The sequence below is a fragment of the Colletotrichum navitas genome, assembly GCF_030913465.1.
Source record: "Colletotrichum navitas strain CBS 125086 chromosome Unknown LY79scaffold_42, whole genome shotgun sequence".
NCBI lineage: Eukaryota > Fungi > Ascomycota > Sordariomycetes > Glomerellales > Glomerellaceae > Colletotrichum > Colletotrichum navitas.
The window spans coordinates 252,439-276,939 of NW_026850588.1; the positions used below are offsets into that span (position 1 = coordinate 252,439).

At 44.2% G+C, this 24,501-nt stretch overlaps 5 protein-coding genes across 5 annotated transcripts; 2 read left to right on the top strand and 3 right to left on the bottom strand.

The window, feature by feature from the left end:
- Positions 1 to 4,285: 4,285 nt before the first annotated feature.
- LY79DRAFT_264718 (uncharacterized protein) lies at positions 4,286 to 5,276 on the bottom strand. Its single transcript, XM_060551969.1, has 3 exons — positions 5,074 to 5,276; positions 4,950 to 4,993; positions 4,286 to 4,879 (listed from the first exon to the last, which is right to left on the bottom strand). Exon 3 carries the CDS (start codon positions 4,862 to 4,864, stop codon positions 4,400 to 4,402), a length of 465 nt encoding a protein of 154 aa, XP_060412722.1. The 5' UTR covers positions 4,865 to 4,879; positions 4,950 to 4,993; positions 5,074 to 5,276; the 3' UTR covers positions 4,286 to 4,399.
- A 473-nt stretch (positions 5,277 to 5,749) lies between these two features.
- On the bottom strand, positions 5,750 to 7,264 carry LY79DRAFT_580924 (uncharacterized protein; the record flags this gene model as incomplete). The annotated part of the gene is made up of 1 exon (XM_060560155.1): positions 5,750 to 7,264. One exon carries the CDS (start codon positions 7,262 to 7,264, stop codon positions 5,750 to 5,752), a length of 1,515 nt encoding a protein of 504 aa, XP_060412723.1.
- Positions 7,265 to 8,635: 1,371 nt separating this feature from the next.
- Positions 8,636 to 10,272, top strand: LY79DRAFT_609864 (uncharacterized protein). Its single transcript, XM_060561930.1, has 3 exons — positions 8,636 to 8,916; positions 8,971 to 9,902; positions 9,979 to 10,272. Exons 1-3 carry the CDS (start codon positions 8,819 to 8,821, stop codon positions 10,110 to 10,112), a joined length of 1,164 nt encoding a protein of 387 aa, XP_060412724.1. The 5' UTR covers positions 8,636 to 8,818; the 3' UTR covers positions 10,113 to 10,272.
- A 1,735-nt stretch (positions 10,273 to 12,007) lies between these two features.
- Positions 12,008 to 12,886, top strand: LY79DRAFT_264829 (uncharacterized protein). The gene is made up of 2 exons (XM_060551970.1): positions 12,008 to 12,716; positions 12,766 to 12,886. The coding sequence occupies exon 1, from the start codon at positions 12,102 to 12,104 to the stop codon at positions 12,651 to 12,653; it is 552 nt and encodes a 183-aa protein (XP_060412725.1). The 5' UTR covers positions 12,008 to 12,101; the 3' UTR covers positions 12,654 to 12,716; positions 12,766 to 12,886.
- Positions 12,887 to 13,308: 422 nt separating this feature from the next.
- Positions 13,309 to 14,976, bottom strand: LY79DRAFT_634828 (phosphotransferase enzyme family-domain-containing protein). Its single transcript, XM_060562242.1, has 3 exons — positions 14,895 to 14,976; positions 14,274 to 14,822; positions 13,309 to 14,157 (listed from the first exon to the last, which is right to left on the bottom strand). Exons 2-3 carry the CDS (start codon positions 14,763 to 14,765, stop codon positions 13,474 to 13,476), a joined length of 1,176 nt encoding a protein of 391 aa, XP_060412726.1. The 5' UTR covers positions 14,766 to 14,822; positions 14,895 to 14,976; the 3' UTR covers positions 13,309 to 13,473.
- Between the last annotated feature and the right edge of the window lie 9,525 nt (positions 14,977 to 24,501).

Below are 24,501 nucleotides of genomic sequence, written 5' to 3' on the forward strand. Positions count from 1 at the left end.
ATGGAACGCAAGAAACGGGGTGGATACACCAAGTTTCCGGCCTGTCTGGGACGATCTGTTTGTCACCCTGCCCGTTTTCCTTCGGTGGAATCTAATGGTGTAATTCTGGCAGATGCGAAAGAAGCAGAGCCCAAGTAAACGAGTGAGCGACGCGACAGCGGCACTGGCACAATGAAATCGGCTTCAGTTGTGACCCACGTCGTAGGATTGCGCGAGCTTCTGCAGGCTGCGTGGGGGAGCCGGTTGAAGAAGATGGACCGTGGTACAAGTGCAAGCTTGCCATCATTTGCGAACGGGAGCGCGGCCTTTAAAGCAAGGGATAATCAACAGTTCCGCCGCCGTCGCCGACCTGGTTTTCTTCCTCGGCTTGGATGCCTGGAAAGAGAGGGAGTCATCCAAGCATCCGTTGGTCGCACAAGTCGCATTCCTACCTCAAGGCTTGCTGAACTATCCCGGCTGGTGAATGCAGAATACAGATATCCGTACCTACTACACCAGGACAATGCCTTGCGACCCATGCTGCACATGCGTATGGGTATCTTGCATGCTATGGAGCCGCCTTGCTGCCTGCCTTTAGGCGCTCACCGGATATCACCTATCGTTCTGACCGACGAGACTAGCATCGTGAAGAAGTCGAGGCTGCACGCGGATAATTCCATTGGCCTCGCTACGAGAACAGCACGAGTTGCTTCAGTGTGGTGCCCTATTTTGATGGGCTGTGTCCAATAGGCTACCGCTGATTACGGTGATTGTGGGAGGCCTGGCTAGGCGCATCTGTGCTGAGATGAGATGAAATGGACTACCCAAGAGCCCCAAGGTTGCTCATATGCGCAGCATACCTCGCATTCACCGAGCTTGTGAATTGTACAAAGCTCACGTCTGCCTAGTCACGATGCACCCGCAGCAACGATCGGTTCCCGTGAGCAGTCGGCGTACCAATTGATTCCTAACACTTCTCTGCGGTTGCTCGTGCAACATCACGCCGCCTCATCTCTGCCTACCTGCAGATGTCATCGCCCTGAGTCACAGTCTCGCATCGACTACCGGGGCAACCTAATATTTCTATTGACAGCTAAATGGGAGGCTGGCTTGAAGGCCAAAAGAGTAACAGAGTCTCAGACCGCTGTGGGCCATCATCAATCCAAACCCAGGTTGGTAGGCAGGTTGCTGCTCCAGTCAGGGAGCGTGGCGCAGATCGCCGGTCCCCAGCGCATGGCATATCCCTGTAAATATGCAAGGCACTTGAGGGTTGGCTCCATGGATCCAATTACCTTGAGGTCCGCCGGAACGGGGAGCGGAATGCGTTTACAAAGACGGTCACCTTGCTTCGCAGCCCGTCCAGAAGGGTAGCGGCAGGTTGACCGCTGCTCCAAAACATTCCAGCCACTCTTAGAACCTTGAGTATCCAGTCCATTGATAGCGCAGTTTGATTAATAGCAGGCGCCATGGGCCAATTGCAACCACACACCAAACTGTTGGGGCCGTCAGAACTTGGATTTAGCCTCAGCCGGGTGGCTTTCCGGCCTTCCGCCGACTGCAAGCCTCAGCACCAGACACGGGCGCCGTGAACGTTCGTCAGAAGAAAGACTGAAAAACGTTATGGCTGCCGCGCATTTTGGCTGGCTTTACCCGAGCCTTGGGTGCCAGGAGGCATACCGCCGCACAGTCAGAACCTAGCCGCCCCAGCAGTGACATCTCTGTCTCACCGCTTGATTTCAATGGCACGAAAAGCAATATCATCCTGCACCCCTGGCTGGAGCGCAAGGGCATGCTGTTGCACCTCTGCTCACTGGCGCCTCGTCGCTAGCAAAATGTTGGGATTTGATGAGCCCAAGCTGGCTTTTCCCAGGCCTGTTAATCCTTGGGGATGGCCCTGGCTTGTCCTGACGGAAGGTTCCTATCGGTCGATGCATGATGATGAAGTGGACGCGTGCACGACAGACGCGTGTACGACAGACACGATGATAAATAATCCTCTTCCATCCTTAATTCAATGGTATTTATCAGCACCAGCATGGGTACTGACGTGAGCACTAGCAGGATAGCCATCATGGAGGCCGAAACTAATTGGTACATCATTCGCCCTCCTCTTATCCTTAACTAACTATGCCGGGTACTATACCTTGCCTGATTATAGTCGCAAGCCCAGGTGGAACACAGGACCGCCCCGCTCCTCGGCTCCGGTAGTTGAGAATCAACAGTCGTACAGGTTCGACCTACACCCACTCTCAACGCTCTCGTGAGCTGCACAAGTGTTGACATGTGAGGAAAATAACGTAAATGAATAGATGAGTGTCAAACGCTGACAGGAATTGAGCTTAACGTGGTGAGAATGTGTCAGTCGCCACGATCAGGCCTAGGTACGAGTTGAGGCCACACCCTTGAAATTAAGAGTCTCACGCTCAACCCATCCAACCAGCCGGAGAAGCAGCCTGTGGTTCGTGAAGCTATCGTTGGTGCGGCTTCCCTGCAGATTGGATTCATCCCTGAGCGGCCGTTTTTCACGATTTTACTGATTCCGCTCTCTCTCCAGTCTGGTTCACTTACCCGTCGTGGAGAAGATGTGCGGGAACGCCTACGTAGGGGATCTGTCCGGTGGTGGTGAGCGCCTCCCCCTTTTTTTAAGGTTGATGGATCAACTAGATGAGCTGTGTTTAAGACACCACATGCCAGGGTCCATGGAGGCATGCGATTGCATAGCAATCTCGGAGTCGGGCATACAACACATGATCCCGTGATCAGAATGATGTGTCAGGGAGGGAGCTTGGAAGATCGCTCCTCTCCAGGACGAGGCTGGCGAAGCTTTGGGGCGTGGCCTTTGCACCACCCCGAGGTTTGGAAGCCTATGCTCCCCTGCGTTTTGAGACAAGGAATCGCGGAACCAATGGACGGTTTCAACTCCGAATCTCGTCACAGGCCGCTCTCGACGTTACGTGTGCTCTAGCTAGGGGGATGATATGGTGAAGCGAGGTGGGACCGCGATAACCGGTGTCTTCTGTCTGTCCGTCCGCCTCATTGCGGACAAGATGCTCCGTCGTGTATACCGAAATCTATCTACATCGATGACTGGGCAATATCTTACCGGTCGCTTCTTGCGAAAGGGGGGGAGGGGGGTCTCAGCACCGCGAGCTTGCGAAGAGAACCTAACTGTGTTCCTGGACCGCTTCGCTTGATGCCAACGGTATACTTACTACGTGGGGCGGTGGCTAGCCAGGACGACGGCTTAGGGTTCCGGAAATGCTAATTCGAACCATTTCCTACCCCGGGGAGAAGCCTTGTCCGAAAATCCGTACATTGCCGCTGATCTGGCAAAGTGACTGCGGGGCGACTCCCTGCATCCTGAGTCTGGGGGGAGACTAGACCCCTTGCTTCCCTCCGAGGGGAGACTCTAAGCCAAAGTATTGGCCGTAGCGTGGGAAATCGGGCTTGGTGGCATGGGCAGCTCGCCGACCACCCCTGAGGCCGGTGAGCCCATCGGCACTTCATTGATTTTTTTTTTTTCTTTACACGATAGGCAGGATGGCTGGTTTGGGTACCGGCATTATGGGCTCTTAACCGGGTCCAATGGGTATCATAGTCAGTCTGTTTTTGTATTGATCTTTGGTAGAAGTCTCTGTCTGTTGCCTGAGCACATGATTATCCCAAAGAGACACCGTCGACGATTGCGGCAGCCGGAGAGGGAGCCCTTCCCGCCCTGACGAATGGTGCTCTTCTCGCCATATACTTTGGAGTGAAGCCAAGCTCTCAAGGAAAATCCAAATGAAAGAAGAAGAAAAAAACACAATGCCCAAGTCTCAGCCACTCGTGAGATCCTCCTTGTTTTGTTTTGAATTTCCTTGGATAAGACAAGAGCAGCCGATTCCCGCACTTTCTGAGGAGGATGTACGAAGCGCAGAGATCTCCTGCTGCTTCGATGTCGACAATGTGGTATATACGAGGAGCCCCATCTTTGCCGCTTCTTGCCAACTTAAAAGGCTCTGTACTCGTTCGCCCGCTCCTCCAACCTCCGCATGTACTCCGCGTAAGTGATGGGGCCGTACACGGGCAGCGAGTTGGGGGAGAGGGGCCGGAGGGGGTACGGGGGCATGGGCTGTGCGCCGAGAGTCCTGGCCCTCTCGAGCTGCTCCTCGGTGAGGGGAGGCGGCGACGGCAGGCGGGTGCCCGCAGGTAGCTGGTGGAGGCGGCCGGCGGGGTCCTATTGTTCCGTCGTTCGACGGGTTAGAATACCGAGACTCGTTGCACAATGATGTGGAAGTGTGGGGAGGGGGGTTCCTCTTACGAGCCAAGACGGTCCGACGCCGATGCCCCGATGCAGACGGGTAGCCTGCGCGCTCAGCTCGGCGGGGGAGAAGCCTCCGGCGCGGGAGACGTTGGAGACGGTCCAGCGGCGCGGGCCTTCCTAGGGCAGACGACCGATGGGGGATCCTCCTCGGCTGTCGGTGCCGCTGTCGGAGTCTCCGGCGGCGGCGAGTCGCTCAGCGAGCTCAGCGCTGCGGAAGGCCGCGCGTCTACTACCGGCGGCGCCCGGGATTGGGATCGGGAGGGACGGCGCGACGCTGCGTGAGCGCGAGCGGTGGATGGAGGGGGCGGCTACGAAAAGACCACCAGGATCGACGTCAGGGGAGACACGGCCGAAGGAGGCGGCAGGGGAGCCTGCGGCAGTCTGCTGCTGCTGCTGCTGCTGCTGGGCGAGGGCGAGGTTGCCGTCGCCACGGAGGCGGGGGCGGCCGCGCTCCTCGGAGGAGGAGCCGTCGTCGTCCTGCCGAACCCATGTTAGGTACTTGGTTTGAGGTGAGTGAGGATTGAGTATATGGACCTCAGCGTCGTAGGCCGGGCCGCGAGACATCGTTTCCTGCGGCGTCATCGATGAAAGCCTGGCCTTATTCTATTAGTACACAAGGCCGGATAGGCAAGGGAACCCCGAGGAAGCCCGGAGACGAAGCTCTCACTTGGGGTGTTTGTTTCTGGTACTTGGCGTAAATAGCTCGATGATCTATAAAGAAAAGGTCAGACATGTGTTCCAGGTTGTAAACAGAGCAATGTACCCCGAGGTAAAAGAATGGAAACCTGTACCTTTGTGACGATAGTCGCGTAGCTGGACCCCCTGGGCGAAAGGAGACAAGGTGATGTGAGCTTGAAAGAGTGAAAAGAAGAAGGAGGAAGGGGGGAGGAAGGGTAAAGGCCTGGCAATGACCCTCTGTGAGTATCTTGTTAGGGCTTCGTGGCGATTTATCCTAGTCAATTTCGGGCCTGAAAGGGGGTAGGGTGAAGCGGGGAGACAGCTGAGGGGGCAATGATGCCATCGTATCATTGACCGAGTGATGGGGGCTGAAGCTCACATAGCGTCGACACGTACACAGGGCTGCTGAACCTTGCTGAACAATGAAATCTACATCGCAAAATCCACTTCTAGAATCCGAGGGTATCAGGGGGACGTGGGCGTCATCAAGCCATCTTTAGAAAGCTCAATTGTGCTGCGCTCCTATAGCATGAACGCCCTCGCTGAAGCATCCTTTGACTACCTCGAGAAGACGTCTGTTTGGGGGAAGAAGAGTTACTGGGAGCGCCTCGTGGTGGCTGTTCTTGCAGATATCTCGGGAGCTGAATCCCAATGTGCCAAGGGTGATTTCGCTCTCTTGGGTTCGAAGACGATGGCGATTGAGTTTCCAATCTGCTAAGTATGAAATGTCGTCTCTCAGTCTGTGTGGTGGAATACCTGCTGCCATCTACGTTGAACAGGCCTTTGTCTTTACTCCTGTCGTGCTTTTCCCTTCTCGCGGCAATGCTCCTCGAATCTCTTTTGATTCCTCTCCATAGCTGCGTCCCCGACCTCCTTCCACTTCTCGCTCACAAACCTGTCGACTTCATCCTTAATCATCAACCCCAAGCCGTCTCTAAGCTCCCTCTCGGGCACCACTCCATAGCTTTTATCCTCTAGGAAAATGATTTTCTTGAGGGCCTTCTTCAGCCCGCTGCGGAACTGGCATCTCTTAGAATCAGCAGGGTCTGCGGGAACGATGTTGTCGATCGTCTTGAGGACATCTGCCAAGACTCTGTCCTCGCTTCTGCTGCGGACGACATCGAGATGGACACGTTTGTACCATGGCCGGATGCAGAAACGGTCAAAGGCCTCCTCCGTAACCTCCAACCAAGTGAACGGCTCTCCAAGGAAGCGGCCTTCTTGCCGGCAACGAGGGACAAACTCTTCATGCCACTGACGGAATGCCAGCCGAGTCTTGAGGCGCTTCCTGTCCTTAGCCTTCAGCTTCTTCCTGGCTGGTTCCGACTCGCCAGAAGGTTCTAGTTCCGGCAGGTTCGTTGGCGTCAAGGGATTCTTCGAGATCGGCGACTTCGTGGGGTCTGGTCCAGTTGATGGCAAGGCTGGAGCTGTTGAAATGGGTGAGGCGACCGACTCTAGCTGCCTTGACTCGTCATATTCTGCGTCGGGATGGACGCGGAAGAGACGGCAGCTGGCGGCGTACTCGTACATCTCTTGACGGGTCGCAAAGGGCTCCGAGTATCTGGCGACGTCGAGACCAAGGAACAGAAGAATCTCGGTCGGGTCTCTGGTCAGACGGATCCTGGCCAAGCTTTTGTATTTTTCAAAGCTTTCAATGTCAGGGTTCCGCAAGAAGAGAGCATGGCCATCGGCTGTAAGCATGTATGGCTTGATGATGGAACCGAGGATGCTCCACAGATCGCCGTGAGCATTCTTGAACAGGTTCCATTGCATTTGCTGCAAGGATTCGCAAATTGTAATGTCAATCTGGATGTATCGCTTGGGCTCCTCGTCCGGTTGGCCCTCGTCTGTTTCAATTGGGAATTCGGAAGCTGGCCATGGGATGGCGTAGTGGCCGCCGACCTTACTAAACATGGTATACTCGGCTCCCAGGGCAGCCCCAATGGCTCGGCGTGCCTCTTCCGGGGACATGGTTGAGTGAGCCGGTGAACGCTCCTGTCCCTCTTCATCGTCAGTGCCAACGCGTTCCTCGTCGTCGGATTCTTGGCTGTCGACGTCGACTTTCCCATCTGTTACCGCTGAAGTAGGTTTTGTTATGGATCGAGTCTGTAAAGGGGCCTTCTCCCATGTGAGAACGATGTCAATATCACCAAAATCCTCCTTCTCGGGTCCCTCGATAGGGCTTGCAACACATATGTATAGTTCCCGCAACGCGGCAGTGCACTTGGATTTGACATGCTCGTAGATCTCGGGCGGCATGCGCGGAGTATCGAGGCCGTGGGGGGCAAAGGCGCAGCCTCCCATGATGTTCAAATTTGGGCTAAAGGCTCGTTTGATGGTGGTTCAATCTTTGGCTTTATGAAGTCAGCTCAGTATGTGATGTACTGGTCCCCTAACATACCCCAGTTTTGCGGCATCCAAGTGAAGGCTGGTCTGTTGTGCAATTGGGCAAAAGGAACCTATGCGGAATGTTATTTGCTGCAAGACATATGCATGGAAATACGGTAGTGATGGGGAGCGTTTCTATGGAATGAAGTTTGCTGGAAACCCTGGACGGTGGATGAAGCAGCGTTGGCTGATGCGGGAATGTCAAGGCAGAAAAGTCGGAGTGACTCAGTGGCTGAAAGAGTGACTCCGACTTCTGTGGCGCCGATATGTACAGGCACCTCTTGATCAAGAAGTGTGGGGATATCGAAGAGAGGAAGGCTCGATCCAAGGAGCCTTACAATTCCGACTGGTGATGGTGGAAGTCGCTAGGCCTGGAAGATGATGTTTGTGGAATCCAATCGCGGGGTACCTAGATGCGGTGGAGCCAAATATTCGGACTGGGTCGTTGTTTCTTCTTAGACCCCATGGGAATGAAAGAGAGTAAGAACTAGGGGCAGAACAGCCCTTCCCTGTTACGTGAAGGCCTTTTTATTCTTCCCGTTGAGGGCGGGAGGAAATTGGAAATTGGAAATTGAAGACAGCAATCCCGTTTGCTGCCGGATATGGTGATGTTTGCACTGTGTGATTACATCATCATACTTACATTTACACAGTACAAGGCCAAATTGCAGGCTATAATCACTTCTTGTTTTTCTAGTTGTCATGAGAAGCGCATAGCAGAATAAAAGGTATCTGATTTGCGTTATAATTACTGGGAATGTCATGAGAACTTATAAACTGCTCACTGCTTCCACTTGGCAAGGTGTATGTATAAGGCAAAAGGAATACAATGCTCCTCCTGGTTCTGCCCGGAGTGGCTTTCAAGAAGCAGGCAGCATGAGACCATTGGTGAAAACAGTATATAGTCTTTGAATGTTTGAACTTTGTGTATTGCTTCCTCATGTTTTGACCCGTTTCTTGTTGCTCTGTTTCCTTCACCATGCTGGCAAGTGCCCGGAACCAGCCGGAGGTCATCACGGGGACAAGTGGGACCAAAGCGGAGGCTGTTCCGCTGCTGCTCCGAACCTTCTTGAACGGGGTAAATGACTTATGCCGTCTATTCGGCTCCCTGTGGCTAGAATCGGTTAGAGACACAATTGAAGTTCACTCAGACGCGTTGCGGCCTGGCATCTGTGGCCTCCAAAGGCGAGCTTGAATTTTGCCTGTCAAACAGGAAAGAACGGCTTCCCCGAGCCCCTTCCTTGTTGCTGGCGCAACTTCTCCCCTCGTCCACAAACTCCATTCTTCCTTTGCCTCTTTCACTTCGCGAACCGAGAGCAAAACAAGCACAGAGGTTTCAATCCAGGCATCAAAGCTCCATGTCTCGAGCAGTGTCCGGATGACCTCTCCCAAAGAGCTTTCGTTTCTGGCATACCTCCCGAGCTACGCGTCCCACCCATCACTTCATCGCGTAACCCAGCCCGAAGCACAATGATCAGAATTCGCGACTTTCGACCCGACGCAACCAATCTCTCACGTATCGTCAACGCAAGAGCCAGACGTGAGAACAGGCCCAAAGTAGTTGAACTGTAAGTTACACCAGCTTTGCCATGCCAACTGAGTCAAAAACTAAGACAAACCAGCGACACCGATGAGTTCGTCCACATCCACTGCGGCGACGTGGTTTTCATCGTCTTCCGAGATGTCATCACCGCTGGTTCCATGTACTTTGACAGCTGCTTGTTTGGCTTTTTCAAAGAGGCCTACAGCCAAGAGATCACGTTCGCCCAAGACGTCTGCCCCGACGCCCTCGAGCTCTACCTTAACCTCACGCATTCCTGGTTCTTCGAAATAAGGTTTCGTGGCATCCGAGTCGTACCCGTCGACTACTTTAGATCCCTGATCGAGGCTATCCAAGAGGAACCCTTCCGAAAGGCTCACCTGGAGATCCCAAAGCTGAAGCTGCGAGAGTTGGCCGAGGTTGTCACACTTGCCGATCGCTTTCTCCACCGTTCCCTTCTCTGTATCCTCAGACAGATGTTTCTTAGTCTCCTCAACACCACACACGTATCTTGGGGCAATCTCAAGCAGGAAGCGCGCGACATGGACGTTTTATATCATGCCGAGTTCGTCTTCGACTATACAGACACGTTCGAAATTCTGTTCATGGGCCACGATGATGAAAAATACCTCAGGAACGCCCTGACTGAGTCTTTCCATTGGCTTACTCTGAATACGCCTGAAATCAGAGACCGATTCTTGTATCTCATGAGCGACGATTTTATTGCTGAATGCGACCAGGACCGCCATGGACACAGTGAGACTGAGCAATTCACCCATGCCAAGGGCATCTTTGCCACTGACCAGTTTTGCTACGAATCGGTTACTCGCATCCAAAAGCAGCGGAGATTTAAGCGTGTTGTCAATATGTGTCCGTTTGAGGACCAGAAAGACATCTTCCCCTGGGTTGAGAATCCACAGGATAGACGCATCCGTGTCAGACGCTTACACAGTTCTGTCCGTGCTATTAAGCGCAGCGTTCGAGATGCTCATAACCTGGAACATCGATTTGACAGTTTTGTTCCAGGCGCAACTACATCCCACCAGGCTTCCGCCGTTGATTTATACAATCAGCTCCCTGCCGATGGCAGCGAACTCGGTCATGACAATATCCATATTCGAGAAGCTGGTCGTGGCCACGGCCACAGTCGCGGTCGTGGGTTCGGCGGTGGCGAACATCCTCTGTCTCGTGGTGGCCACCATCAACGGCCTACCAGTACGATGAACCATGGTAGTCGGCTCAAAACTCTTAAAGTCGACCCCAAAGATAACAGAGTTCCTCAGACTGAAGATGCAAGACTTTTATCGAACTACGATCTACAATTGTCTGTGGCCACGCAGTTGACGCTGCCCTTGAACGAAGCCACCAATCGGTCCAATGCTGGTCTTAATCCCGAAGCGCAAGCCTTCGAACGGCCTTCGCAGATGGATTCCATGATCAGCAGCATTCGTTTGCAAGTATCCACTGCTGCGAATGATACTCTTGGTTACCTGAAGAAGCAAGGCAAGCATGTTGCCCACCATCAGCGCCGGGGCCAGTTACAGGACAGCGAAGGTCAATCAAATCAGGTCATTCAGACCCTCCAGTCTTGTACGCCCAAGACGCAGAGCATCTATGTTCAGCAACCACCACCACAGCAGAGTGCCGGGAAAAACTGTCAGGGCTCGAGTCAGAAGCCGAATAAACCCAAAAAGAAAAAGAGGAGGAGTCATCAAGCTTCAGCTACTGCGCGAAACACTGAAAAGCCGACTTCCGACGTCATTGCCTTGCCTTCGCACAACAAGCACCAAACCAAAAACACTTCCGAAGCCTTGAAATGTGGCAACGCCAATACAGGTAGTGTGGACGTTGCTAGAGAGGTCAAGCGTGGCGTTGCCTCTACCTCCGCGGCGCCTGAGGCCTCTAGTCCCACAGTCCAACTTCCGAACAAAGAGAAAATACAATTAGGAGGAGAAGACCATGCTCGTGATAACATCAACAGCGGAAAAGAACGAGGTCGTCGTTACCGCAAAGATCACGGCCATGCCCGTGGAAAGGCTCAGGGGCAAACTTAAGTTGCGGGGGACAACAATCAAACGATTTTCTCTTCAACATCCCCAGCCGGAATCACATATTATTCGACCCAGCTTAGTAATCCGGGAAACAGCTCAGCCGTCGAAATATTCCTTAGCTTCGTCCAAGTCCGGCTCGGCCAAAAGAAATCTTACTTTTACAACAGTATTTTTATTTTTCTCAGCTGTATGCTTTGGAACCTTTCCGTTTCTCTAGGAAGGACCCAAAGAAACACCGGTTCTGGGGAGAGGGGACTCGCCAAGCCCTACTTTAGGAGATATGATCTCAGCAGGCAGGACAGGCCTGTCTAGGTTAAATTGTGTATAAGAGCATACTTCTTGTAGAGCCATGAGCTCATCCTTGGGTGTTGAAGTTGGTAAGCAGGGGAATTAAGCATCATTTCAGCGGCTATGACAAATCACGAGGTTTGAGCAGTTAAGATACTGCTGCGATGGGTAGTCACAGCAAGCTGATAGATAAACATACACGATCGTATCAAGTATCGAATGTGCCGACTTCGAGGTGGTGCCTTTATAATGTCTGTGTGGCTTTCTGTGCGGTACCAAAATCCATGACACCGGCTTTCAACCAGATCTATTCCTCTTTAGAACAGATCCAGCTTGTCTTCTGCGGCCGAACTTCTCGCCAGTGTTGTTGCATGATCCGATAGCATAACCGACGAATGAGGTGACTAGAATCAGCAGACGAGCTGACAACTCCAGTTTTTACAGAGAGCCTGGCTTGCACATATGCAATTGGCTGAGTTCGCTTATCATATCCTCGCTTTAGTAGTGGCACAGCAGCAGCACGTGGGGAAATATTGGATTTCTCTTGCGGGATGGACTGGCCGACCGTCAGCAAGGCTCTGGTGCTTGGGCTCAACCCAAATGATACCCTGGGACCAGAAGCGACGCTGGCCTTCTGCTTTCTCAACAACACTACTCCAGCGGACTGCTGTACTGCTGCTACCTAGGCAAGCTGCATCCAGATTCCATCATGGGCGATGTCGAATTGACCCAAAGTTGCTCGACGTCTTCTCCACCCCGTCCATCAAGCAGAATCTAGCCCTACTATGGGTCCCAGGCCAGGCCAGTCCAGCTCCAGGATGTCAAGTTCACCGATGAACAGAAGAGACGCCTTCTGGGGACTCTGTTTCCGAAGATGGAGGTTCAAGGGCGTGTCTTGGAAAACTGTAATGAGCACCTTCGGAACCTCATCGAATTGATCTGCAAATATGGCAAGCGACCCAATCCACATGAAGTCGAAGGGGCCGTCGATGCAATAATGTCGGTGATGAACCTGGTGCGCAGGTACCCGGCGGAGCCGTGGCACATGATGGCAGAGCGGTTGCATCCTCTGCAAGAGAAATCTCGACTGAGAACCAACTTTATCGCGATCTGCGCGGTATTCTTCTGGTTCCGTGTTGACTACGTCTGCGGGACCTCGACGAAGGCACCAGCAGCATATGGAGTAATGAGCGAACCATCGTCGACAATGTGGCGAGTCTTTTTCCCAGCTCTACGCCGACAAAAGAAGTGCGCTCCGGCTCGATTCCAAGTCACGACTTCACAGGACCTAACATCTCCCGCTTCTATGGAGTCCAGATCGAGAGGACTCATTCTCTGGATCAGCACCTCCAGCTCCATACTATCTACAACCACTATCCACAGCCACGCTTCTTACGTTTACCTGCAATCAAGAGCAAGCAAATGAGGTTGATGGTCTTCTGCGACGTGCATGCACTGCTGACAGTCTTCACGGGGGAACTAGACGACGGTTCGCCGGTCTGCCCCCTGTCTCCCGCGCTGGGCGCTAAAGTCCTCAGCTCATTAGGCCTCTTGTTCCCGAAGCGGAGCCACAGTAGAAAATACTTTGGAATGACGGTGGCCAGCAAACTCCATTTTGACCTTTTTGTGAGCGTATGGGAGCGGCACTTGTCGCGCTATGAGATATTCCATTCCAAGCTCAGCGCGATCCTGGACCTCTATAACAGCCCCACGATTCACTAGTGGCATCCCCTGATCGACCGGCGGAACAAGCGAGAGCACTTTACCCTCTGTATCGCCATCTGGGCGTTCATTTTCGGGTTCTTCAGCTTGGTCACGGGCTTGTTATCAGGGATCTATGCGGTCAAGCAGTATGACCTCGGACTTGCTGCTGCGTGCGCCGAGAACGGAGATCATCCGAGGATGAGGCAATACTATGGTTGGAGGAGAATTGGGCCCGTGGAGGATCTACATACAGACGTCTTCTGCTGATACCAGGCGAGTTCGAGTGAGGTACCGGACCTGTGCTTTCCTTAAGATGGAGGAATATTTGATCGAAGTGACGGTTTGTTCCTGAAGGTGTTGTCATGTTAAGAGAATTTCGCGTGAAGAGATCATTAAATACGGTGTAGTCTTTCTGAAACTAAAATACTCGTATCTTAAACAGAGAATTGTTCTCCTCTTGTCTATCTAGCCACCATCCCCTCTCTCTTCCACACCCACGGTTTCTACATCTCGTTACAACGAGAGCATCTCGCATCAACACCTTACTTAGCCTGAAAATGGTCTAGAACCTTACCGTAGAAGCCTATCTTCCCCTGAGAGAACAGGTGAACAACGGCAGCCAAATATCGGGAATCTCTATCGGTGAGGATCTGTGAAAGATTGTTGTCCACGCCTGCATCCCGCTCAGCATCCCGCACAAGGTTAGCGTAAGATTCCTCATCCGCCCATTTCCCGGCTTCATCTTTGTCCAGCGGCCGGCCTGTCTTGTCATATTGATCAGGACTGTTCATCAGAGGAGGTACTGTGTTGAAGAACAAAGGAAGATCTGCAAGTTCCCAAGGTATCGTATGCGAATCCTGCCAGTCGACCACACCTATCACGTTATAGGCTTTTGTAACAATCACATTGCTGTGGAAGAGATCAGGGTGTCGGATTGGGAAGGGGCCTGCGCGCGTAAAGTGCTTGCCGGACATAGCCAACCCGGCAATCCGGGATGGGAATTGTCTGATTCCCTCAATGATTTGCTCGGCAAACCGGGTAGGAACATTTTCTCGGATGGAGGCTTCGTCGTAGGGAAATTTGGCCTTCCTAGCCCAAGCACAGATGAAGGATTTCGCTGTGTCAAATGGACCCCCGAGGCCTGGAATCGGACCAACGTTGAAGCTGCCGTCATTGTTGCGAATGACGGTGCCAATTTTCGGGAGGCGGGCGGACGCGATTTGAACCTGTGTATAACCGATTTAGCTTCAGTTTTGGCATAGTCACGGCCACATTTTAGTTGGGAGGCATTGGCCTTCAGGTCTCCAGCGTGAACGTGAAAGTCAAACGTCTGGGAACTTACCTGAGCAGCCGCCATGGTACGATAGAATGCTGGACGGTTCTGGGGCGGCATAAGGCCCCAGTCGGTTCTTACATAGTCGCGAGCTTGATCGGCGGCGTTGTTGCCAGGCAGATACTCTAGCAGAACGAAAGCAGACCCCGTCAAGTCTGCGTCGAGGGCAAATGAGAAGACCTGAGGTACCGGGGCCTTTGTCCGTGATCTGAGTAAGAACATGGTGTCGAGTTCGATGCGCAGTCTTTCAGAGGTCTTTTGAGTTGGCTCGTGGAGCTGAACGCGGGCGACCCAGAGGGTCCCGTCTTGAAAGTGAATCAAACGCGCAAGAAAGCTGCCGCCAATAGTATAACGTTCAAGGGGCTCGCATGGGACTCCGTCCTTGTTGTGAGAGGCAATTTCGCATAGAGCTCCCCAGTTAGTTCGCTGCAAGCACACATTGCCCCGAGGATCATGATTCCAGTTCAGTTCGGGCGATAGGTTGTTATGTTCGAGAGTCATGCTAACACATGCAGAAACGTAAATGTTTCCGAGGTTGGTGTCGCCGAGAATTCAAGTCTTGATTAAAGGGCAATGAAGGTAAGTAAAAGCGCATGCGGAAGACAGCGAGCGCATCTCATTTATACGTACCCATAAGCACCGGATGAAGAGATAGTGGATTGGATAGATCAATAAGAAAGAGTAGGCTACGGATATGAACGTAATCGTTTAAATATATACATACTGGATGAAAGATGGTGGCCAGAGCTGGTTATGTTAGATTGACGCCTGTGTTCGGATAAAAGGCAGCTGAAACTTGCTTGTCCGCATAACTGTAATATGCCAGAACCGGTGAGAGTGGGTAGATACAAGGCAGGACCCCGCTTCGACCGGGATGGGAAGAATCCCTCAATCAAGCACAATAATCACTCTTGAATCAATGCACCCTAGGTGTATTGCATTGAACTGACATCGATTATCTAATAGATTAAACTATAATCGTGTAAGGCGATTTCGGTAATGCAATTATATTGTACCTACTTACCTACTGAGGCTATGCTCACCGCCTTTCATCGTAATGTGCACTAATGAATAGCACTGTTCTCCACCTGTCAGTGAGCTGGCGGCGGCGGATTTGTATAGTATAGAACAAGGGATAATTATGCAGGCGTAGCATTACTGAAGCCTTTTCTTCATGGTGCAGTTAAGCGCCCTGACCTGCTCGTAACAAAACCCCGTTACGTTTCATTCATTTCAACGGCAGCGTATGGATAGAAGATCAAATGAGATATGAAAAGAATGTCATATTTTATCTAGATGGGAAGTGTTGAATCAATCCCAATAACAGACCAAGTGTTTAGTTGATAAAATAAGATATCAATAATACGCATCGGTAATCACCCAATACCACATAGAAAGTAAAATCCTTCTTTCCGCGACATCTTCCCTTCTTCTGCTCAGAATCTTAACTTGACCGGGAAAGGTTAGAGGATTGCAGCCGAAGTAGAGTATCTAGGACTTGAGAATCGGATCGTTTTGCTAGCTTGATAACATCCATAGCACAACAATTGTATCTCAAATCTGGAAAGTGGTGTACTGTTGTGCAGACTCGGAATCGGTAGCGTCGCTACTTGGGCGCTCCCAACCACACTTCGGACATTTCTCTCCCATCTTGATCCCCGTTCCGTCGCAGGAAAAAGCACGGCAGTTGGCGGTCATGCTCGTGGATACAGAGTCCTGCATGTCGCTAGCTATTGTTGGCCCAGTCTACGCAAAAAAGCATCAGTTTTAGTATGTCTTTGACAATTTCAGATAACTAATGTTACTTGAATCGACTTAGGGATATCGACATCAACAGTCTACAACAGGGAAAGGAAAGAAATGAGATATCTGGACTGACGTTGCTCAAAGGTATGCTCATGAATTGTTTCGGGGGCGCCATTGCGAAGGATTTATTGCTGAGGACGTAGATTTGTTTGATTAACAGAGTTGGTAATTCACTGCTGGTATGAATGAAACAGCCAGATAAACCAATATTTGAGAGAGAACAGCCGTGATATTTATACTCAGCGCATATCTGAGTTCTTTCCATAGAGTATGGTCGGTCAATTTTTTAATCACGCTCAGGAAATCTCTTTCTAGATAAGACAGCGGCTCAAAACGGATAATCAGCCACCAAATTGAGTTGAGTGCAGGCGTGAAATTCTGTTGTCTATTCACAACAAGGACAGGGTGAGAGGTTTGCAACCCGTACCATCTAAGTCTTCTAGAACTAGGCAACTTTGAGCAAAACCGCGCCTGTTCATGAAGACGTGACTAAATCCTATCATACATAGTACTTTGCGTATACCTACTGTACTCGTGCACTTTGTGATAAAAATTGCTTGGTGGAGGGGGCGTACGTAGAATCACATATAAGCCGAGCCTACCCGACATATCTTTTACGCCTAGAGGAGCTAGCACCTTCATGCGGCCAATAAGCACCGTACTCAACCTCAAAATTAGTATATTCCCAGCATGGTATTACTGACTGCCAGGGATAAGATCCCGGATTGGGATGCCAAGTTGCAGCCTAGATAAGAGGAAAACAGTAGTGGGAGACTGGTCACAAATGACGAAGTACACACTGGGATGGCTTTGCATTGGCCGACTGCGTTTAGGGATGTCTGACAGCCGCTTGCTGAGAGATGTGTTTTGCACCAATATCTAGAACTGTTACGAGCAGGTCAGGGCAACCAACTGCCCGACCTGTCACCCAATCCGCCAGTGCGTCACCAATGCCACTAAAGTTTGCTGTTTCCTGTGGTTCGGCTTCAACTGACCTCTCTGGCAATATTAAGAGACAACTTAATTAATGAATTAATTATATCCTGCTCACTTATAGAGCCGCTCCTATGAGCAGCGTTGCGCGAATAGCGGGGTCCGGCAGACAGCTGAAGAGCTTAGACGTTAATCCAAGTCGTTCCCATACGCAGCGTCGGCGGCGTAGTGTCCAAATTGGCTCGTCGGCTGAGCGGGGGTTTCTGGATACCTGCTTGTACATACCTGCAACCCCAACTTCGCCTCGCTTACGGGCATACCAGGTTCCATTGCAAGACACTGCCGCCAAGACCCACTTAAGGTGTTAAATACAGCCAGAAGGGGAACGCTGCCGTTGGTTAGCTGATGCAATACGAAGCCACATGCAAAATGAGACCTAAAGACCACCAGGTTTAGTTTTGGAGAGATATATCACGATTATGGCCGGTCCGTCACAGGACTTCTTGTACAAGATTTAGCGGAACCATCTCCCAATTGCCTTCTTTTTTTGTCACAACTTTCAGTTGCAGGAACACTGGGGTATAAATACAGAGGAGGTTTGTTGTTAGCCGATTTCTTTCTTCCCTTCAAAACTGGGATCTTTCCGCAATTGATATTCTGTTCAAGTACGCAAAGACTCAAACGGGAAGGGAAGTTATTGTGCTGATGCCTAGGTAGCTTGCCATGAGGCTAAGTGCACATGTTAGCCCACTGAATCAATCGCAGTACATTATATGCATGGGTGCAGCCATGCGCCTCAGTCATTCCTTCATTCCATACCTTCAACCTTCCCTCTTATATACTTTTCTTGGCACGCACTGTTAGTGCGTGCGTATGCACTACACCAAAATCATTAACACCCCTTATTACACTAAAACCCCTAAATGTTGGCCCTTGTTAACCGAGGGCCAGCGACTCCGCGCCCGCCGCCGCGGCCAGGCATACGCCTGCCCTCTTAGGCAATATCTACTGTCTCTAGATTAGTAGTTAGCAAGGGTTCCCCTATAAAAAGAAAAAGGCTAGTAGTCCCCTTTAGCCTAATAATAATAACCTCTACCTAAGAGGACTTTATATATATAATAATAGACCTAAAATAATAGCTTAGTCTAAATATATTAATATATAGCCTAATAATAAACGTAAGTTAAATATAGTAGATATTTTACCTAAAGGAAATACTAAGTAAGATTACTTCTTTTAATAATAGCTATAGATATATAGTAAATACACTTATTAAAAGCCTCTAGTAGTCCTTTTACTAGATTAGAAGTAAAGGTAATTACTAGGCTACTATAGACTTCTATACTTACCTACTCTATAGTATCCTTAAAAGAAATAAAGCTTTACTAATAGTCTAGCTACCTAGACTAGTAGTCTAAAAATAGCCTAATTAGCTAGCCCTAAAGCTAATAGCCTAGATATAACTATAATCCTAGCTAATAGGCTAGCCTATAATACTCTAAGAGGGCATTAATTATTAAAGACCTCCTTAGGGTAAAAGAAATATATAAGGATAAATATAGTGTTAGTATATAGGTAATATAGCTAGAGGCAGTAGGTTATATAATATACTGCCTACTAGTAGAATCCCTACTTTTGCCTATACACAAGGGTACTACTATACTTATACTCCTACTTTATCTTATTAACTAGTTAACTATTAATAACTATAAATTTAACTACCTTTTCTTAACCTTTATAATATTATAAGATATAGGATCCTATTAATTAACTAGTAAAAACTAATATTAATTAATAGTTAATTATTACTAATAACTAGTAATTAATAAGGCTTACTATTATAGGAGTTTACTTAGCCTACTATAACCTAGTAGACTACTAACTAAGTTAAGTATTATTAAGGCTACTTTACCTCTATAAGAAATACTATAGTGTCTATTATACTATTAGAACCTCTTTAATAAGTAAAAATCTCTTCTACGCTAACTATAGCGCTATTAAGAAGAGACACTTAAGTAGTAATAATTACTACCTTATTTAACTTTTCTTTTTATCTTTATATTTACTTCTTTAGAAAACTATCCTTATTTACCTTATATATATAAAACTAACCTAGTACTATCTAGACTTATAAGTATAAGTTATATTAAAAAGAAAATTACTACTTAATTACTACTATAAAAGTTATATAGTAATTACTACTAATTAACCTTAATAATTAACCTTATAATAAGTTAATCTAGTAGTACCTTATACCCTAAGGTGCCTACCTTTATAGTAAAATATATTAACTATAAGAAGTATAGCTAAGAAATCCTTCTTAATAAGTAAAACCCTCTTACTATTTACTTTTACTTTACCTATTATATAGCTAAATAGGCTAAATATACCCTTATAAGTTATAAGCTCTAGAGGGACTTTTAATATTACTTTAATAGATAAGATAAAGCCTTCTTTAGTACTACTAGTAAAATACTACTATTAATTTTTTATAACTTCCTTCTTAATTAAGGTGTCTTTATACCTAAAGACTATTAATAAATTACCTTATACTTTATTACTATTATTAATAATAATAAGTTTTATATTTAGATAAATAAAGAAGTTAAGAAAGTATAGTATAAGTTAGTAATATTTAATAGGCTTATTAAAATATATAATAGCTTCTTAAATAATATCTAACATAGTTATATTAGCCTAGAGTAGTATAAGTAAAAACAGTAATAGTAACCTATTACCTATAATATATATATATAGTAAGTAGTATATTATAGTAAGTAGTGTACATCTACCTACCTTTCTATCTTTTTAATAACTTAATTTAACTAGATTATACAAAATTAATTAAAAATATATATTACCTTATTCTTTATTAGTATCCTAAACTACCTTATAGGTTTATACGTTATATCTAGTCTTTTTATAATTACTATATTGTTATATAAGTAGTTTACTACTCTCTATATAACCCCCCTTTTAGGATATTTCCTTACCTCTAGCTTTAATAATATCCTTTTCTCCTTGTAGTGCCTCTACTTTAGCTGTATTAAGTGATCCTCTAAGACATAGTTAGGTCTTTTTAGCCCTCTAGCGCTTACTAAGTACCTTTATTCCTATATAAAGTTAATAATTCTCTACCTTAATAATAGTAAGTTAATATACTAACTTACTAATACCCTTTAACTATAAGTTAATTACCTTATATATTAGTGTTAGTAAACTTCCTTAATAGTCCTTAATCCTTTTTTTTAGTAAGGTAAAGCTTTATATGCCTTTAATTACTATTATTAGTGTCTTTAGGTCCTATAAGCCTAAGCTAGTTAGATATAAGTTAACTAGTGTTAGTGTTTTTAGCTTAAAATCTAGGTAAAAAATAATAACTTTAGGATTAAAAGGTATAAGACTAGCCTATTAGAAACCTACTTATACGTTTATTTTTCTTATTAAAGTAAAGAATACTACTTTAAAGGTAGAAAAGAAGTTATCCTTAGTAATATATATAATTTATATTTATATTATTTTCTTAATTCTTTTATTATATAAGTACTTTAAAGGGCTAAAATAGCTAATATTAAGAGGCTAAAGCTTATATAATAAATAGGAAAGTATATATAAAGTAATAATACCTTCTTCTTTATAGTAGTTATTAAATTTAGTTAATTTATAGCTATTATAGCTATCTAGGATTAGAAGGTAATAAGTATCCTTTATATAAGACTTTATATACTAATTAAAGTGCTTTAGCTAATCTAGGCTAATCTTATTTATAGTTTATCTATTTTTACTTAGGTAAATACACTATATAGCTAAAAATTTACTATTAAGGTACTATAATAGAAGGTAATATTTACCTTTTATAATAATATATAGAGATATTACCTAGCTATCTATATATATACCTTAAATAATAAAAACCTATTTATAATTACTAAGCTGCTTTATATAAGGCCTTTTATATTAGTTAGAAGTTATAATAACCTTTATATATAATAGTATTCCTATTAGAAACCTAGTCTTATTAAAATTATAGATATTATAATCCTATATCCTATACTTTATAATTATATTTTATATAAGTGTAAATTAGCCTTATATAATTATAGAATCCTTAGCTAAGGCCCTCTAATAGTTAATTTAATATTAAAATTATATTTTTAATTAGGGTTATTATTATATAAAGTTCTCTGCCTATTAGGGTCTAATATACGTCCTATTGTGTACGTTAAAGAGTTAATTAGCTATATCTTATACGTCTTCTTATTATAGAGGAAATCCTTAATTAATTAGGTTAATAACCCTTTTAAGAATTACCTCCTCTTTAGATATAGTTATCTTTATTAATTTTAAACATGTCTTAGCTTATATAACTTTTTTAGTGCGTTAATAATAGAGTGTAGTTTTAGGCATATTATTAATAGAGGCTACCTTTTATATAAATAGATTTTAGTCTTTTTAGATAGCTATAATTACAAAGATAATTTAGCTTTCTTAAGAAGAGGATTCTATTATTGTACATAGAGAAAGGTTAATATAAGGATAAAGCTAGTAGAAATAAGGTAGATATACGCTACTTACTATAATGCACTACTTACTATATATATATATTATAACTAAATAAAGCCTAGTAATATTTATAAACCTTAAGTAATAACTAGTAATAATATAGGCCTAACTTAATAAATAAGTATAAAAGTTATAGTAGTAAGAGTAGTAAACCTTAGTATTACTATAGTAGACTTAATCTATATAAGATTTACTACTTTTTTTATATAACTTAATATAAGGACTATTTTAATAAAGTAATAGTCTATTATTCTTCTCTACCTATTATTAATTATAGTAAAAACCTTTTACTTGCTTATATACTAATCCTATAGAACCCTAAGGTATAAGATAGCTACTACTAATTAAGAGTAGTACTACTAGTAATTATTTTTCTCTCTAGTAATTAGGTACCTTAACTAAGATTATTACTAATAAATCTAAGTATACTAGTAAAATATATAATATATTTAATATTAAGTTAAACTTATTCTATAATAACTATAGTAAAATTAGTATTAAGAGACATTAAATAGTATTAGCCTTTTTATTAATACTTAAAGGTAAAGCTTTTACCTTTTATTTTACCTAAATTAGTAGTAGGAATATCTAAGACTTTACTACTATAGTTACCTAAATAAAAGCTTACTTTAAGAGCCTTAAAGCTATTTAGATATACTTTACTAAGTAGTAAAATACTACTTTTTACTATATTATATATAATAACCCTAAGAAAAGTAAGCTTAAAGTACTTAAGAAGCTTATTAATAAACTTACTTTTATCTAATAAGTACTACCTAATAGCTACTATAATAATAAAGTCCTTTAATCCTAGCTATTAAATACTTACTCTAGAGTTTATAAGTGTAAATTATACTTATTTAATTTAGTGCCTATATTAAAAGAAGTCTATAACTAACTATAGTTATTAGTAAGTACTATAATAAAATATAATAATAAGGTTAACTAGTACTAGGTAGACCTTAATAATTAATACTAGGTTAACTATACCTACTATAGCTAAGGGTATAATTAGTAGTTTAGTAATAACTATAGTAATAGTAACTATTATAGTAATAATAATAGTAACTATAATACTAAGAAGTACTATATTTACTATAAGCCTAGTTATTAGTTAATAAAATATACTACTAATAAGTAATATAAGGTATATTAATAATTTAAAAATAACTACTAGGTAAAAGACTTTTTACTAACTATATATTAAACCTTTTTTACTAGCTATAAAGGTAGTTACCTATAAAAAGAAGAAGATAATAAAGATAATAAGGACCTTAGTTACTACCTTTAAGGTAACTATACTCTTAAAAGTAGTAAAAATAAACTAGAAGATAATACTTTTATACCTCTACTATATTCTTTAGTAGTACTACTTTTAGTAGTAATAAGCTTACTTTTAGCCTAGCTAACTAAGCTATCTATTACTAGTTAATAAAAGATAACCCTAGTGTAGTATTATTAGATCTAGCTACCTCTTTTATATTAGATTATTACTTATTAGGCACCTTTTAAGGTATTTTACCTAATATAGGCATAGTAACCTTCTTTACTACTAGTTACTTATAAGTAACTATATTATAGTAAATCTAACTATTAGTAACTATTAATATAGCTACTACTAGCTAAGTAAAGATCTAGTTTAGTAGTAGTAACACTATTTACTTAAAGAGAACTATAATAGTTACTATACTATTTAGGCCTATTACCTTTTATATAATACCTATAAATATACCTTTTTACTTTACTTAGTAAATATAGATTAACTACTTATTTACTTTAATAACCTTATAAATACCCTTTAATAAGGTAATATTATAGTACTAGTTATATAAAAATAGGGGCATCTATAGATACTCCTTAGCCTACTTAAATATAGCCTTACTAGTTACTACTTAACTAATATAAAGTTATAATAACTTTACTAATAATTTAGGCACCTATTAGTCTACTACCTTTATAAGGTCTTTTATAAGGCTAGTTATAAGGTTAAGGTTAAGGCTATTAAGCACTTAACTAAATACTACTATTACTACTAGTTTATAAGAAGGCACCTTTATAATTTAAATTTACTCTATATAATAACTACTTTTTTAACTATAAGGTTATTATTAATATTATATACCTTAAAGGTAACTAACTAGTTCTTTATATTATTAATACTATAACTACCTTTAATATAGTATACTTTCTTTATAATATTTCTATAAAGACTATATAGGAAGTACTTTATTACTACTAGATTAACGTCTACTAAGGACCTCTAGACTAGATTATTACTAACGTAGGCAGGAACTTTACTATAACTAAATTTTTATATAAAGCCTATATAATAGGCGTTAAAGTTAAGATTATCCTTATTAAGGTATACTATAGTGTTAAAAAGGTTAAATAATACTATATAGTGCTCTAATAAGCCTATAAAATTATATATAAAGAGTACTTAACTATAACTATAAATCTATCCTTTAAGTATAGTTAAGGTAGTTAATAACACTATAGGCCCTAATAGCCTTATACTAACCCTCTTAGTATTTAGCACTTACCTTTATATAACTACTAACTTTACCTTTTTACTTAATATTATTTAATAAGTAGCTACTATCTAGAAGGCTACTAATAACCTCTACAAGAGCTATATAATACACTAAGTTTATAAGGCACTTAAGGTATATAATAGCCTAGATACCTCTACTATTAAGACCTACTATTAGGTAGTAAGGTATAAGTATAGTATAAGAAAGGTAAATAGTCTAGCCTATACTACCTACTATCTATTAATAGTAAGATTACACTATTAATATTAATAGCCTATATAACTTTTATTCTACCTTAGTTAAACCTTACTACACTAAGAAGAAATAGGTAAGCCTACTAATATAAATCCTTAACCTAACTAACCTATAGATGCTAACTATACTAGTAAATATATAAGGAT